The sequence below is a fragment of the Coregonus lavaretus genome (genome assembly GCF_964263955.1).
Source record: "Coregonus lavaretus genome assembly, chromosome: 8".
Classification (NCBI taxonomy): Eukaryota; Metazoa; Chordata; class Actinopteri; order Salmoniformes; family Salmonidae; genus Coregonus; species Coregonus lavaretus.
Genome location: NC_139995.1, coordinates 11,039,138 through 11,057,679, shown reverse-complemented (window position 1 = coordinate 11,057,679; position 18,542 = coordinate 11,039,138). Strand labels below are relative to the sequence as shown.

At 41.4% G+C, this 18,542-nt stretch overlaps 1 protein-coding gene across 1 annotated transcript in view; it reads right to left on the bottom strand.

The window, feature by feature from the left end:
• The window catches only part of LOC311133539 (A-type voltage-gated potassium channel KCND3-like), a gene marked incomplete at both ends in the record, with an annotated part of 140,990 nt that overhangs the window by 6,264 nt on the left and 116,184 nt on the right, over positions 1-18,542 (bottom strand). Inside the window, one exon of the mRNA XM_084167044.1 lies at positions 3,483-3,587. Within this exon, the coding sequence (XP_084023170.1) occupies positions 3,483-3,587 (105 nt within the window). The remainder of the gene's footprint in view (positions 1-3,482; positions 3,588-18,542) is intronic.

Below are 18,542 nucleotides of genomic sequence, written 5' to 3'. Positions count from 1 at the left end.
TATGGTGGAAAATAAGTATTTGGTCACCTACAAACAAGCAAGATTTCTGGCTCTCACAGACCTGTAACTTCTTCTTTAAGAGGCTCCTCTGTCCTCCACTCGTTTCCTGTATTAATGGCACCTGTTTGAACTTGTTATCAGTATAAAAGACACCTGTCCACAACCTCAAACAGTCACACTCCAAACTCCACTATGGCCAAGACCAAAGAGCTGTCAAAGGACACCAGAAACAAAATTGTAGACCTGCACCAGGCTGGGAAGACTGAATCTGCAATAGGTAAGCAGCTTGGTTTGAAGAAATCAACTGTGGGAGCAATTATTAGGAAATGGAAGACATACAAGACCACTGATAATCTCCCTCGATCTGGTGCTCCACGCAAGATCTCACCCCGTAGGGTCAAAATGATCACAAGAACGGTGAGCAAAAATCCCAGAACCACACGGGGGGACCTAGTGAATGACCTGCAGAGAGCTGGGACCAAAGTAACAAAGCCTACCATCAGTAACACACTACGCCGCCAGGGACTCAAATCCTGCAGTGCCAGACGTGTCCCCCTGCTTAAGCCAGTACATGTCCAGGCCAGTCTGAAGTTTGCTAGAGTGCATTTGGATGATCCAGAAGAGGATTGGGAGAATGTCATATGGTCAGATGAAACCAAAATATAACTTTTTGGTAAAAACTCAACTCGTCGTGTTTGGAGGACAAAGAATGCTGAGTTGCATCCAAAGAACACCATACCTACTGTGAAGAATGGGGGTGGAAACATCATGCTTTGGGGCTGTTTTTCTGCAAAGGGACCAGGACGACTGATCCGTGTAAAGGAAAGAATGAATGGGGCCATGTATCGTGAGATTTTGAGTGAAAACCTCCTTCCATCAGCAAGGGCATTGAAGATGAAACGTGGCTGGGTCTAGCATGACAATGATCCCAAACACACCGCCCGGGCAACTAAGGAGTGGCTTCGTAAGAAGCATTTCAAGGTCCTGGAGTGGCCTAGCCAGTCTCCAGATCTCAACCCCATAGAAAATCTTTGGAGGGAGTTGAAAGTCTGTGTTGCCCAGCGACAGCCCCAAAACATCACTGCTCTAGAGGAGATCTGCATGGAGGAATGGGCCAAAATACCAGCAACAGTGTGTGAAAACCTTGTGAAGACTTACAGAAAACGTTTGACCTGTGTCATTGCCAACAAAGGGTATATAACAAAGTATTGAGAAACTTTTGTTATTGACCAAATACTTATTTTCCACTATAATTTGCAAATAAATTCATTAAAAATCCTACAATGAGATTTTCTGGATTTTTTCCCCTCATTTTGTCTGTCATAGTTGACGTGTACCTATGATGAAAATTACAGGCCTCTCTCATCTTTTTAAGTGGGAGAACATGCACAATTGGTGGCTGACTAAATACTTTTTTCCCCCACTGTATATAGTGTATTTTTGCCTGTTGATGTGTGGGGGTAGTCAGAAACAAATAACCAAGAAGACCTAACGGAGGTTGTCATCTGACTGAGAATAACTACAAGGGGAGAAAATATTCCCAACTCCGTAGAGGACAGAGTTAGCTACACTGTAAAAAAGCCTTGACCAATTGCTTAATCAGCGTTATTCTGTGAGTTTAGTGGACTTCAAAAAGACAAGAATTTGAGCTAATTTGTTTACTCAACAGTCTTCTCGAAGTGAGCTGAATTTAAAGAAGCTTGTTGAGTAACAGTTGGTTTTTCAGAATTGTTTGTTTCAATACCTGAAATATCTTATTCTACACAAACATAAATGCCACACTTAAAACATTTTTTTTTTACTAATCCAATCTGTAGGTAGTTGGATTTATTGCACCTGTTACTGAGATGGCTGTTCCAGTTTATATGATTTAGGTAGTCTCAATAATTAATTTTCCCCGGCAATCATTCTGAATGCAGGTCGCGGGTGATTAAAAGTTCAAATGTTTGGATATCCTCACTCTGGCTGGATTCCAATTGGAATTACACATCACTTTGCAAGCCAGCATAATGTGACTTGCAGGCTTGATGTGGCCTGTAAATCAGGAGTTTCAGACTACTGTGTTAGGGTGTAACTAGGCCCTCAAAGAAAGGCCTTATGATACATGTAATGTATTGTCATAAAGACTTTAATTTGAAAGATAACATATTCACTTAGACACTCACTTGGTGAAGGCTACAGTACTGAACACCAATGAATACAACAACCATGTTGCTAACAATCAGTCATTGGTGGTAACTACAATTCAATCGAAAGGCAAGGCACTCTGTGAAATATGCAAATAAGGTTAAATAAATTCTCAAGTTGAATTGTATGTTCACTCAACCGAAAATTCAAAGTTGATTGAACATACAATTTAACTTGAGAATGCATGTTGGTTCAGCTATATGTCCAAATGTTGAGCAAACTCACAATCCTATTGGAGCTGGTTGACTTAAAATTGTACGTTGAATCAACATCTTTTACAGTGCAATTCTTCGGTCAGATATGTGGGCCCACGCAGCCCTAGCTTTCTGCAGTGACATTAACATAATTATAAGTGCCAGAGCACTGGCAGACTCATCACAGCCCTGGTAAAACCACTGACTAAATTAAGCCTCTGAATGCTTTTTTGACACTTCCAGAATTCCCATGGACACTCAGCTCCAAGTCTTTTACAGAGTAGATGTGAATGGAATTCATCCCGTGACGCAATTTAACAGACTGTTGCTGTGAGCATGTCAGTCACGTCAGTCTGTATGGATGTGTGCAATTTGTTATTGTAATCGATCCACCACGCCATTAATATAGAAGACGTGAAGCAATATGGGAGGTCTGTCCATAAACACCTGCTCTGACGAGCCTCATCTCTTAATTCATCCCACAACATGAATACTAATACCTGATAATTGATAGCGTCGTTTTGAGCCATTTGCTAATGGAATATTTCAATGTAATATCCAGCACAATCATGGACAAAAATGAAGCGTAACACATACAAAAGCAACGCAAATGTGACTGTGGTGCTTAGACACAATAACAGTTTTCCATCTCCATCTTCACCATGTTTAATTAGGGCTATAGAGAAGACAAAATGCCTGGCTAGGCTTAATGACCTGTAGAACGAGACACAACAGACTTGTGAATTGAAACAAGACAACACAATAGAGAGAACTAAAACGCACAGCAGGGTGAAATGGGAGCAAGCCAAGACATTTAGTAAATAGAGAGGAGATGGTCAGTAATGAAGAAGCCCAGACAATCACAATATTCAGTCTATTCAAAGACATTACAGCTACACGGTGCCTCAATGAATTGATTCACTGCTGTTCAATTCTGCTGTTCTGATGAGTAACCGGCCTGAGATCTGAAAACTTGCGTTAGCCCCCCGAGCTAATGCTTGAGCTTTAGCTCAGCGGGCTAACTCAACCTTGTGGTATGCACCACTTGTGTGCATATCTCAAACTAGGATTGGGTCTTCAGAGGTCAAAGGGCAACCTTACCGTGAGCTCCAGCAGTTCGTTGAGGAGGTCGTTGCGTTTGCTCTGGAGGAAGCCTGTGCAGGAGCTGCCCGCCTGGGCTATCCTTATCCTGGCCAGTCTGGCTTTCTGTGTGGGGAGAGGTCAACGTGTCAAACCCAGACAGGGATGAGAGATCATCTAATGGTGAGAATGTGCAGCCTCATTATCACCCCTTCCCTGGATGATGTAAGTGTGTGACCATGGATTTTTAGGGCTAGAGTGATACAATTATGACTCTTATTATTATGGCTTGAAAGGTTTTAGAATACGTTGAGTTTCCTATGGTATGATTTATTTCATGTTAGCTATTATGATCTATTTCATGTTGGTGCAATTTCTGCTTTTGGCAGGATACTGAGGCACTTCCAATGGATCAGTTGATGGGGCATAACAGAAGCTAATTGAAGAGGGAAATTAAAAATAAGCAATGTAAAACCTGCTGCCAAATCTATCAGTAACAAAACACTGATGTGCCATTGAAATGGTGATAATGATGACGATGATGAAGCGACACTATGCTTAAGCTAGTTTGGGTCTGTCAATCCACGCAGGACTAAGGGCTTCCAAAGTTCTCTCTTGTTCTAAATCCTAGAGATATTTTCCTTGGTGTGATCTTGGTCTATGACTTATGAAACAGCTATACAGTATGGTAAATGCAGTTGATGCAAAAGTGTATTCAGTGTCAAGAGAGGTTATAGAATTGATTCACACATGTCTATCTGGCAAAGATAATAGATTACCGCAATCCTATGACTGTAGAAAAAGATTAGATCCACACTATAACGTACTACCACCTACATTGCAAGTCTACCATACTGAAAAATGTTTCCTGCTGACAGCAAGACATTAGCTGGAAATACAGCATAATGTCTTACCAATGTAAACATTGTGGTGGTGATGAATCTCACTTTCAGTCCTGTTCATTTCACAAGGTATCAAGCTATCCATCAGTCTCAGTCTTCCCCACAGCTAAAGCAGCATGTTCACCTCTTATAGCCTCTCTATACCTATCCATTTCTCTCATCCGTCATGATTCTTTCTCCATCTCTAGGACTGAATTATAAGTGAAGTTATTGGCAAAAATAAATAAAAAAATCAAGATCACAGGAGACATCTAAGAGGAGATTCAAGTGACTACTCTGAGAAAACAGTCTAAAGTGCCCTAGAGTACTTTCTTTAACCTTGGTCCAGGTGATTGCTTTGCACAAACAAACTTTAGATATCCCAAAAAGAGTAGCATTGCCTTCCCTGAAGACTCCTGTGATGTTAGGGTTTAGAGGTTTGGTGATTCAACCTGTGAGACAAGCTATGCTGTCTTTGGATATTCTAGGGCGCTAGGCTATGTGTGACTGAGCTAGCACCTATAGCCTGGTCCCAGATCAGTTTGTGCTGTCTTGCCAACTCCTATGTCATTGACAAGACTGCACAAACAGATATGGGATCAGGCTAGCACCTCTATGCTGCTGCTACTCTCTCTGCCTGTCACCAGTGGGAAATAAAATATAACTTTTAATTTAAGTGAGTTTCATGACATCTGTTTTATTCTGACATGTTGATCAAAGGCTTCGTTTGACGCATGAAAAACTAAAATGAAAAACTGGAGCAGTATCTAACTGAAAGGAGTCTTTGAAAATGTTGGTGATGTGTGCTGATGGTTTAAAAAAACAATTAAAAACGTTCAAACTTAATCCTGTTCAACTTCCATCTGTATCTCTTCACTCTGTGCCGTCTGACGGGAGTGGATGTTTCACTGATTCAGCTGTGGCCATTCTGCAGCCACAGCCCAGCCACAGCCCAGGAGTAAAGTAATAGCAATCTCTGAGCAGTGTGTTTGTCTGATCTGATCTAATGGAGCCAACATCCTCTCTGTCCAATCAGACGGGCAGCTGGACTGCAGCCGTCTACACATTACACAGGATAGAGTTCCAGAAGTTTCTCTGAAGGGAAGCAAGCCTTGAAACAACTTGGTGACCTTTCCCTCTTCCCTCTCCCTCCGTTGTATGCCTGAAGTTTTTCTTCTCCCCTGGACTCCCTCCTCTCCCTGGCTCTGACGGCACACTGTTTCTCTCTGCATGGCTCCACTTGACTTTGCCATTTCATTAACACTGTGACCCCAGACCATTCAGAGCACGCTGTGCTCTGGGTGAGAGCCCTCCCAATTAGTCTAGCAAATACGATTTGTGATTTGCGTTACACAAAACTAAAACCTCAGCCGCCGTGACTCTGGACTTCGTTAGCACGTCACTAGAGAATTTGACCTGCCACAAAGTGACTTGTCCTCCTTGGGTGGCTGGCCAAGCTAGAGGTGACCCTCAGTTAAAGCAAAGGGGAGGGTGCATTAGGGGAGACTGCCTCACATTCTTCTTGATACCCTTCTTACATATTATTTTACTTTGCTATGATAATAGAATAACTACCAGTCTATCTGATAGACGCATTTAAATGTCTGTACGAGGACGAGGAAGATAGGATACATGAGAAGTTAATTTTTTTCCAGCTTTGGCCCCAGATGGCCAGCTAATTGTACGGGGAGCCTGGAGCAGACCACTATTAGAGCGGAATTAAGATGGATGAGGGGGAGGGAGGGGTGAACATGGCTAATTTGAGAGACACTCGCTCTGGCTTGTCAGCGCACGTGGAGCAAGGTGCATGCAGTGCACCTCCCCTCCTGTCTCCGTTTCAGCAGCCTGGTATAAGTGAGTAATAACTGTTAACAGATAGGGGGTAGGGGCTGTGAGGGGCACCAGGAAATTAGAGATGAACCACTGCAGTGTTAGAACTCTTGACAGGTTTCCACTGCAATTAGAATACTATAAATCATGATGTTACTCACTGTAGAAGATCAGCGGAAAGCATACACTAGCTATTTGCCTTAACAGTTGACCTCAGGAGTGAGCATAATAGCTCATCTGCATCTACTTTTTTATCTGTCCTTACTCCCGTAAGGTCATTCTAAGGACAGGTATCTGAAGAGGGAGAGGACATCAAATGAAAGGAGGCTGTTTCTCAGTCTCCAAGCCTCTTACTGGACTCACCTGCACTCTGCCTTGATGGACTCTTATCTTTCTTATGAAAGGTCACCCCCACTGAGGCTATAGTGAGAGTAGTTAGCCACCACTACTTAATGCTTGGTGTGTGTGTGTGTGTGTATTTGTGTGAGTGTTAGGGCTGACCACATTTAGTCGACTGGTCGATTGTTTGGTCGATAGGCTGTTGGTCGCCTGAGAATCTTTTAGTTGAGCAGTAAAAAAAATAAATATGTTGTGGTACGAGACACCTGTCTGAGTCGCGCCTGTCTCAGTGGACTAAGCCATTGTGGAGGCCGCGGGGATGGTACAATCCATCACTCTAAGACAGGTATCGGCAACCTAAGGCACACGTGCTGCGAGGGTATTTGCCTTGGCACGCCAAGCAATTTGATAACATTTAGAAAATAAGTGAAATTGCATTTATTTCGAAATTGCATTGGTTTTCCATTAATTGCTACTGCTTTGGACCTGATACGTTTGTGAGAGTATTCCTTAGGCCTACAGTATGTGTGAAGATAATGTGTCTTGGGTATAATTTAAAATGTTGAGTTAAGAAGGGGAGTGTGGCTTAGATGCACAAAGTGCGTCTCTCTCCAGAATGCGCTCTCTACCGCCAATTTGCGTGCATTTATTGTTTCATAACTTCATTGTGTGAATTGTTTGCCCTTTGATTGTTAGTGTCTATCAATTCACCATTACGGTAAATGTACAACGGTAAATGTACCAGTTGTACATTTAAAGTTAATTCCCATCATTTTTATCAACAATGTTTGTTTGGTTACAGTAATTTCTGTTAATGCATTCAATATATTATTAATACAGTAATTTACCTTTATCATTGTCGGAGTAGACGCTTATTTGCAGAGCTCACAACCTAGGCTACACTTGTGAGAATCAAGTGTTGGTTTATTTCATTCCATTTACGAGTTCTGTCAATTTATTCATTGTATGTTGAGTAAGACGCGCACCTGATTATGCATAGAAGTAGGCTACCTGGCCTGCACACAAATGTATAACGGCGCCCATTTGGGGATGTCTGATAATATTTTTGATTGTCTAAACTCACCACCACTAATGCGCTGTGGAGCTTCTCAAAGTATATTTCTTCAACTCAAACTGCAAATAAACAAAGTCTGTTTTGACAAACACTACCAGTCAAAAGTTTGGACACACCTACTCATTCAAGGGTTTTTCTTTATTTTGACTATTTTCTACATGGTAGAATAATAGTGAAGACATCAAAACTATGAAATAACACATATGGAATCATGTAGTAACCAAAGAAGTGTTAAACAAATCAAAATATATTTTATATTTGAGATTCTTCAAATACCCACCCTTTGCCTTGATGACAGCTTTGCACACTCTTGGAATTATCTCAACCAGCTTCATGAGGTAGTCACCTGGAAGGCATTTCAATTAACAGATGTGCCTTCCTAAAAGTTAATTTGTGGAATTTCTTTCCTTCTTAATGTGTTTGAGCCAATCAGTTGTGTTGTGACAAGGTAGGGGGGTATACAGAAGATAGCCCTATTTGGTAAAAGACCAAGTCCATATTATGGCAAGAACAGCTCAAATAAGCAAAGAGAAACTACAGTCCATCATTACTTTAAGACATGAATGTCAGTCAATACGGAACATTTCAAGAACTTTGAAAGGTTCTTCAAGTGCAGTCGCAAAAACCATCAAGCGCTATAATGAAACTGGCTCTCATGAGGACCGCCACAGGAATGGAAGACCCAGAGTTACCTCTGCTGCAGAGGATACGTTCATTAGAGTTACCAGCCTCGGATATTGCAGCCCAAATAAATGCTTCACAGAGTTCAAGTCACAGACACATCTCAACATCAACTGTTCAGAGGGGACTGTGTGAATCAGGCCTTCATGGTCGAATTGCTGCAAAGAAACCACTACTAAAGGACACCAATAAGAAGAAGAGACCTGCTTGGGCCAAGAAACACGAGCAATCGACATTAGACCGGTGGAAATTTGTCCTTTGGTCTGGAGTCCAAATTTGAGATTTTTGGATCCAACCGCTGTGTCTTTGTGAGACGCGGTGTGGGTGAACGGATGATCTCTGCATGTGTAGTTCCCACCATAAAGCATGGAGGAGGAGGTGTTATGGTCTGGGGATTCTTTGCTGGTGACACTGTCTGTGATTAATTTAAAATTCAAGGTGCACTTAACCAGCATGGCTACCACAGCATTCTGCAGCGATACACCATTTGGTTTGGGCTTAGTGGGAATATCATTTGTTTTTCAACAGGACAATGACCCAACACACATTCAGGCTGTGTAAGGGCTATTTTACCAAGAAGGAGAGTGATGGAGTGCTGCATCAGATGACCTGGCCTCCACAATCCCCCGACCTCAACCCAATTGAGATGGTTTGGGATGAGTCAGACGGCAGGGTGAAGGAAAAGCAGCCAACAAGTGCTCAGCATATGTGGGAACTCCTTCAAGACTGTTGGAAAAGCATTCCAGGTGAAGCTGGTTGAGTGAATGCCAAAAGTGTGCAAAGCTGTCATCAAGGCAAAGGGTGGCTATTTGAAGAATCTCAAATATAAAATATATTTTGATTTGTTGAACACTTTTTTGGTTACTAGATGATTCCATATGTGTTATTTCATAGTTTTGATGTCTTCGCTATTATTCTATCTTGTAACTTTTTTTTTTTTTATAAATAAAAACCCTTGAATGAGTAGGTGTGTCCAAACCTTTGACTGGTACTGTACATTGAAAATGACAATAGTTCCTCAGTGTATTAGAAAAATCTTTCCAGTCCCCTCCTTTTCGATAATCACAGAGCCTCTGCGTGAAAGAGAAAAAGGTCATGCTCTGATCCAGTGGAAACATCATAAAATTCCTGACTACTTCTTATCCCTTGCACAAATACAGCTGTGTCTGTCCGGAGCTCACTGGAGCGGGAAACTCTGAGGGCCCAGAATAGTTGATACAATGTTGCAAGTTTTCTAGCATGAGCTGTGGGATGGACCCAGTTGACAGTTGATACAATGTTTCAAGTTTGTTGCAGACAGGCGAAGTAGAGAGATTAATGTGATTGTAGAAGATGAAAAAACCTCCATGCATATCCCAATTTGATTTATAGGACATTTATTTTATCAGGATATTTTTTTACCTGCAATGTTTTGATTTGTTGGCTTTATGTGGGCTATTTTCTACTTAGTTGGCAATAGAACAAAAATACACAATTTCTCATTTATAATAATAATAATAATAATAATAATAATAATAATAATATGCCATTTAGCAGACGCTTTTATCCAAAGCGACTTACAGTCATGTGCGCATACATTTTTACGTATGGGTGGTCCCGGGGATCGAACCCACTACCCTGGCGTTACAAGCGCCATGCTCTACCAATTGAGCTACAGAGGACCACCCATACGTTAAATGAAACTGTTCCATGACAATGTGCATATGAAAATCATAACTGGCACGCAGATTGATAGAAATGGTAAGATACATTGTAAATTGGCACTCCAAATGAAAAAGGTTGCCGACCCCGGTGTAGCCTATTACCGGCAACTTCAGGAGCTTAATTGCAGAATCTGTGAAGGCCAGCAGGAGCGGGAGGAGGAGGGTTGTGAACAGGTCTTTTTCTTCTGGTTATCTTGATCTCTGGTTCCCTCGAGTCATTTGTGTGTCTTAATTATTTCATCAAACAGTGTACTTAAAGCATCAGACAAGCTCTGTGCATATAGTTGATTTTATTAAAATACTGGGTGTCTATGTATGGAAAAATACACGTTTTAACATTTGATTGATCGAAAGAACAGACGACTCTCAGTCGACCAAGATTTGTTTTAGTCGGGGACAGCCAGTGTTGTGTTCGAGACCACCTAAAGCGAGACCGATTCAAGACCAAGACTGGAGCAAATCGAGTCTGAGTCAAGACCAAGACCGAAGGGGGGGCAAGGGGTCCGAGACCAAGTCAAGGCCGAGACCAGAAAAATGCGAGTCCAATTCAAGACCATGATTGTAATTTTGTCAAATCACCACCATAATAAGAGTTCAAAATGTCCAGTATTTCTGTGTTCATATTTCAGCACAACATATAGATTCTTTAGAATAGTGAAAAAATGCATGCTGAGGGAAAAGCCACTCTACAAATTATTAATAACCCAAACACAGTGGGGAACAATGGGCCTTCACGCCTTCAGAGAAGGGCTAAGGATTTATAAAATCATAATAATAATAATAATAATAATAATAATATTATTATTTTCAATGATGTTCTGATTTAATCTCTTCAGTTTTTGTTGGAAAGAAAAGGGTTAACGCTGGTCTCTGGGGAGATAAATCTAGCTAGCTACAGTTGAAGTCGTACATTTATATACACTTAGGTTGGAGTCATTAAAACTCGTTTTTCAACTACTCCACAAATTTCTTGTTAACAAACTATCGTTTTGTCAAGTTGGTTAGGACATCTACTTTGTGCATGACACAAGTCATTTTTCCAACAATTGTTTACAGACAGATGATTTCACTGATAATTCACTGTATCACAATTCCAGTGGGTCAGAAGTTTACATACACTAAGTTGACTGTGCCTTTAAACAGCTTGGAAAATTCCAGAAAATTATGTCATGGCTTTAGAAGCTTCTGATAGGCTAATTGACATCATTTGAGTCAGTTGGTGGTGTACCTGTGGATGTATTTCAAGGCCTACCTTCAAAATCAGTGCCTCTTTGCTTGACATCATGGGAAAAAAGAAATCAGCCAAGACCTCAGAAAAAATTGTAGACCTCGACAAGATCGTACTTTTTGGAGAAATGTCCTCTGGTCTGATGAAACAAAAATAGAACTGTTTGGCCATAATGACCATCGTTATGTTTGGAGGAAAAAAGGGGTTGCTTGCAAGCCGAAGAACACCATCCCAACCGTGAAGCACGGGGGTGGCAGCATCATGCTGTGGGGGTGATTTGCTGCAGGAGGGACTGGTGCACTTCACAAAATAGATGGCATCATGAGGAAGGGAAATTATGTGGATATTTTGAAGCAACATCTCAACACATCAGTCAGGAAGTTAAAGCTTGGTCACAAATGTGTCTTCCAAATGGACAATGACCCCAAGCATACTTCCAAAGTTGTGGCAAAATGGCTTAAGGACAACAAAGTCAAGGTATTGGAGTTGCCATCACAAAGCCCTGACCTCAATCCTATAGAACATTTGTGGGCAGAACTGAAAAAGCGTTTGCGAGCAAGGAGGCCTCCAAACCTGACTCAGTTACACCAGCTCTATCAGGAAGGAATGGGCCAAAATTCACCCAACTTATTGTGGGAAGCTTGTGGGGCTACACAAAACGTTTGACCCAAGTTAAACAATTTAAAGGCAATGCTACCAAATACTAATTGAGTGTATGTAAACTCAGAGCGACTTACAAATTGGTGCATTCGCCCTATAGCCAGTGGGATAACCACTTGACAATTATTATTATTTTTTTATATTATTTTTTTAGGGGGGGCGGGGGGGTAGAAGGATTAGTTTATCCTATCCCAGGTATTCCTTAAAGAGGTGGGGTTTCAAATGTCTCCGGAAGGTGGTGAGTGACTTCTGACCCACTGGGAATGTGATGAATGAAATAAAAGCTGAGATAAATCATTCTCTCTACTATTATTGACATTTCACATTCTTAAAATAAAGTGGTGATCCTAACTGACCTAAGACAGGGAATATTTACTAGGATTAAATGTCAGGAATTGTGAAAAACTGATTTTAAATGTATTTGGCTAAGGTGTATGTAAACTTCCGACTTCAACTGTAAGTCAGCCATTGGCTAGGCCATCAGAAGCTAATAAAGGCATCTGCCTTTCAACTGTATTAGGGCAAAATGTTGGAGTGACAGTGGAATTAACCAATCGCATTTTCACTTAATGGTGGGACCGTTTTAACAAAAACTTATGGAAACTTCTGCCTCCTTGAAGGCCAACAGGTCACTGCGCAATAGCGAGCAGTAGTTTTCCCACAGTCTAGCTAGCTTGCTTCTGTTGTCGGCTAGTTTGCAGCGGCTGCAGCAGGTCTTTTGGCTAATTTGTTAGCTTCTCCCTTTTCAAGAATAACTTTCAACAAGAAGTTAAGTTTAACATGATCTGGTGAGTCGAACTGTGTTTTTTATTGCAGCGCCCTTGCTGTTGTTAGCCATCTCTTTGAAAATAACTTGTGTGTGAAACATTGTTGCATTTAAAGTGGAACTGACAGTATTTTAGCAACATGAAATCTTATTAAAATCTGTTCATTTACACCCCCAGGAAGAATATGACACCTTTTAAAACATTTTCTGTCAAGCGACCACTTAGATATGGTCTTTTTCAAATTTTCATAAATTCTTAGAATTTGGGGGAATTACATATAGTAAGGCATTTGTGAAAATTCTATAGCAATATAGAGTGGGAAAGCAGCTTTTCGTTTGGACAATTAATAGACACCGCAGGAAATAACACAAAATATTAACATCTGTCTTGTCCAGGACCAGAGTCTACACAGACTGGTGCGCTATAGCCAATCAGAGCTACAGTAGGCCTTTATACAAACAAGCCATTTGCCACATGGCCTACCATCATTCACTTTGAACTGGAATGTGTGTTTACAGGCTGTTGCAACTTTATATCATTAAAACGCATTCGCCAAACGCCACAAAATACACCTGAATGGATTTCTGCAAATATATAAACACCACGGGAGTCCTCGTACATTTGAGAACTTTACAGTCCTATTGATCAAACAACCATGAAAAAGGTAGGCTCTCGCTCCCTCAGTTATGCACATCAACAACAAGATCAACAACTAATGCTAGCCAGAGCAAGATTAGCTAAAATCTAACGAAGGAACATTAGATAAACCCTCTCAAACTTTTTCAGCTAGTTGGCCGTCAAAATGTCACTGATAAACTATGGGGAATTGCAGACGCCTCGTCCTTCTGCAGGTTGCCTGCCAATGTATGCTTGTCTCAATCAAGCACAGAAGATAGCTACTTCCAGACACAAATGAGAGAACACCTCACTCTGACCATTTTACTCACCGTAGCAGAGCTGGTAAAGCTGTTTACATGTTATCTAGAGCGTTCTTGACTAACTATTACTTTTTTGCCTACATTTACTGACACCGGTCATATTCAGCTGCTGTTGCGCGTTCATAAATTCATATAATTTTTACTGCGCTCTCGCACACTCAGACGAGAGTGCTCTAAAAATCGGAGTAGATAGCCAGAGTGGATTTGCGAACGCAAAAGATATGCTAACTGGATAACAGTCGTTCAAGTTCTTGCTAGCTAACCAAATGACACCTGCATCTCTAGCTGTGTATAGCCACCGAAAAACTGCATGAGGGGAAAAAGTCAGTCACTCACCCACTCCTCCAATGGCATGACATGACATCCTCCTAGTAGCTAGCTTGCTATCTAGCTAACGTTAGGCTCCGTGTGTTTAGCTTGCTACATAAATAGATATGCTAGCCTTATGACTGACTTGTGATCATTGCCCTTGCTAGTTTGATTGTATTGACATTCCCAGCCTTAGTTACATTCGCCTGTTTTTGTACAGAATATTGAGTCATTTAAACTGAAACAGTGCATCCCGAATGGAGGCAACAAACAATGTACCAGGCCAGCTGTGATTTGCAACCTGACAGCAATATTTTTGTACTACCAAGAAATGCATTGGTGAATAATATGAATCATGGATTGAACTGCATCCATCTATGCCGTAGTGTACACCATGGAACGTTGAGTCAAATATAACCTATTTTTAAAACCTCTCATAAAGTTGGTTTTGTAGCATAACTGGGAATTTGATATTTTTGACTGATATTATGATTGTCTGTCTGTTTCATATCTGCAAAGTAGTTAAAACGATGTTAGTTCCACTTTAAACTTTAGGTCACCGGTTACTTTGTGCGTTAAACATGAAATGTTATTTGCAATGGGAAGTAATAGTTGTACATTTCGATTGGTTGTGTTTAAGTATTCTTATGATTGGGACCTACTGGCTTATTATGTCCGAGTTTATGGACTGCTTATCCTCTACTGGATCAGTGTCCCGAAATTGGGACAGTTGCTGCTCAATATGCAATATTTGACTAGAATGGCTATGTAAACAAAAGGCAACTTTACGGGACATAGCCATGTCTTATATTGTAAGAAAGCTTAAATGATTGTTAATCTAACTGCAGTGTATAATTTACAGTAACTATTACAGCAAAAAATACCATGCTATTGTTTGAGGATAGTGCACAACAACAAAACACTTTTATCAAGGCAACTGGTATATAATGTACTTACATTCAGTAATCTTGCTCTGATTTGTCATCCTGAGGATGTGTTTATAGATATGTGTTGTGTATTTGATATATTGATGCAGTGCTCACCCCCTGCTAAAATAAATGTTAAATAAAATAAGTAATAGTAAACTTGAGTTCTAAATTATTTTTCTTTTTATCCTCAATAGTGGTAGAAACTAAGATGACCTATTGGAGCCAACTTTAAAGACACCACATTGGTCCTTCATCCCCCACTCATTCAAATGTAGGAACTGGCTTTTCCAGTCTGACCCCTCTGCTGTCTCTGGCTCCACCCCCACCCCCGCCCGCCATCTAGAGGTGTAGGGAGCTAATGAGCCATCATGTATGACATTCCTGGGAGTGTGTAAACTTTAATTGATTATTACCATAGCATTTTTGTATGTTCCCTATAGTTATGTACTTGGAAAATTATCAATTGACCAATTCGGCCACTTGGGTACATTTGGGCAAACTCGTGAGGGACACCTGGGAGACTTGATACAAAATATTATGTAGCACTCGTTCTTGAATGTATCAGTCTGAAACTTTGCACATACACTGCTGCCCTCTTGTGGACAACATCTAAATTACACCCAGCTTCCTAGATCAATGTATAGCCTTTATTTTGCATTTCAAAGATGATGCAAAAAAATTATAATAGAAAACGAATGTTTTTTTTGTTTGTTTTATCTTTTACCAGATCTAATGTGTTATATTCTCCTACATTCATTTCACATTTCCATAAACTTCAAAGTGTTTCCTTTCAAATAGTATCAAGAATATGTATATCCTTGCTTCAGGTCCTGAGCTACAGGCAGTTAGATTTGGGTATGTAATTTTAGGCGGAAATTGAGATGAAGGGTCCGATCCTTAAGAGGTTCATCATGCTGTGTGTGACTGCTGTCTTTCCATCGGCCCTATGCAGTGGTGCCTGGAGAAGTGGGTATACGCTAATTTTGCCAAAAGTTCCCAAACGGCCCACCCAGTAAAGGAAAGGCACTCTCAAAATCACAAAAATTAAATAAAATGATGGTCTAAGTCCACAACAATGCTTAAACCACATCAATCTGATTGGGTGGGCCTGTCAGAGCCTGGCTCCCCAATAGGTGGGCCTGTGTTCACCCAGGTCAATCCATGTCTACGCCCCTGATGCAAACATCTCATGATGACAATTGCGCATCACAAATAGCCTACTAGCCAACACTTCAGACGAAACTTTTTCAATACCTGGTTTGCATACCCATTGTTGCATTAGTTCGCATTTACTGATAGATATCATAAGTTGAAACGTATTTCCTACCCTACCGGCTACTGCTCCATGCCAAAACCAGTTGAGAGCTGCATACTCTTGCTGCCTGCAGATTATATTCCGTTGAAACTAGGCTACAGTATGTGTGTGGTGCGCATGTGAATACTGTTTATTTCACGTGCTTTGCGATTGTGTAGGCTACATTGATAAGTCGTATACCTCCACTACACTACTTTGACATGCATCAGTAGGGATTAAGAAGTGAGTATACGCAATGCCAACTGAAAGAAAAAGTGGGTATATGGTTTATACCTGCATGTACCCTCCACTACACCACTGGCCCTTTGTGTTTTACAAAAAGTGCACTCACCTACAGTGGGGAGAACAAGTATTTGATACACTGCCGATTTTGCAGGTTTTCCTACTTACAAAGCATGTAGAGGTCTGTAATTGTTATCATAGGTACACTTCAACTGTGAGAGACGGAATCTAAAACAAAAATCCAGAAAATCACATTGTATGATTTTTAAGTAATTCATTTGCATTTTATTGCATGACATGAAGTATTTGATACATCAGAAAAGCAGAACTTAATATTTGGTACAGAAACCTTTGTTTGCAATTACAGAGATCATACGTTTCCTGTAGGTCTTGACCAAGTTCGCACACACTGCAGCAGGGACTTTGGCCCACTCCTCCATACAGACCTTCTCCAGATCCTTCAGGTTTCGGGGCTGTCGCTGGGCAATACAGACTTTCAGCTCCCTCCAAATATTTTCTATTGGGTTCAGGTCTGGAGACTGGCTAGGCCACTCAAGGACCTTGAGATGCTTCTTACGGAGCCACTCCTTAGTTGGCCTGGCTGTGTGTTTCAGGTCGTTGTCATGCTGGAAGACCCAGCCACGACCCATCTTCAATGCTCTTACTGAGGGAAGGAGGTTGTTGGCCAAGATCTCGCGATACATGGCCCCATCCATCCTCCCCTCAATACGGTGCCGTCGTCCTGTCCCCTTTGCAGAAAAGCATCCCCAAAGAATGATGTTTCCACCTCCATGCTTCACGGTTGGGATGGTGTTCTTGGGGTTGTACTCATCCTTCTCTTCCTCCAAACACGGCGAGTGGAGTTTAGACCAAAAAGCTCAATTTTTGTCTCATCAGACCACATGACCTTCTCCCATTCCTCCTCTGGATCATCCAGATGGTCATTGGCAAACTTCAGACGGCCTGGACATGCGCTGGCTTGGGCAAGGGGACCTTGCATGCGCTGCAGGATTTTAATCCATGACGGCGTAGTGTGTTACTAATGGTTTTCTTTGAGACTGTGGTCCCAGCTCTCTTCAAGTCATTGACCAGGTCCTGCCGTGTAGTTCTGGGCTGATCCCTCACCTTCCTCATGATCATTGATGCCCCACGAGGTGAGATCTTGCATGGAGCCCCAGACCGAGGGTGATTGACCATCATCTTGAACTTCTTCCATTTTCTAATAATTGCGCCAACAGTTGTTGCCTTCTCACCAAGCTGCTTGCCTATTGTCCTGTAGCCCATCCCAGCCTTGTGCAGGTCTACAATTTTATCCCTGATGTCCTTACACAGCTCTCTGGTCTTGGCCATTGTGGAGAGGTTGGAGTCTGTTTGATTGAGTGTGTGGACAGGTGTCTTTTATACAGGTAATGAGTTCAAACAGGTGCAGTTAATACAGGTAATGAGTGGAGAACTGGAGGGCTTCTTAAAGAAAAACTAACAGGTCTGTGAGAGCCGGATTTCTTCCTGGTTGGTAGGTGATCAAATACTTATGTCATGCAATAAAATGCAAAATAATTACTTAAAAATCATACAATGTGATTTTCTGGATTTTTGTTTTAGATTCCGTCTCTCACAGTTGAAGTGTACCTATGATAAAAATTACAGACCTCTACATGCTTTGTAAGTAGGAAAACCTGCAAAATCGGCAGTGTATCAAATACTTGTTCTCCCCACTGTACATGAGTGTGCTGGTATTACGGTTGCTGTCCTTTCAGAATCACGAAACTGTCACACACTGAAGGCCTATAGGTTCGCCACTGTCAAACATGTCTATAATAGATAAGGCTGTTACGATATTAATGTTTCAAGAAAGGAGTGTATATATTTAGCCTGGCGAAGCAGTTTTATGCGCTGACTGAATGGAAGCTGATAATTATGAGTTTTTTACTCTGCTGGTCTCGGCTGGTCTCGGGAAGAAATGATGAGTCCTCACTGTCCAAGACCAAAGTCAAGACCGAGTACAAATGTATCCGACGCCGAGACAAGACCGAGACACTCAATATGTGGTCTCGAGTACTACAACACTGGGGACAGCCCTAGTGTGTGTACTTAACGCTTAGTGTGTCTGGTCAGCGCACATGTGGAGGGTTATCGCTCTGAGAGAAAACACAGCAGGGTGTGTACAGTCTGATGGACAAAGATCTGCTACTCAGCCACTAAGT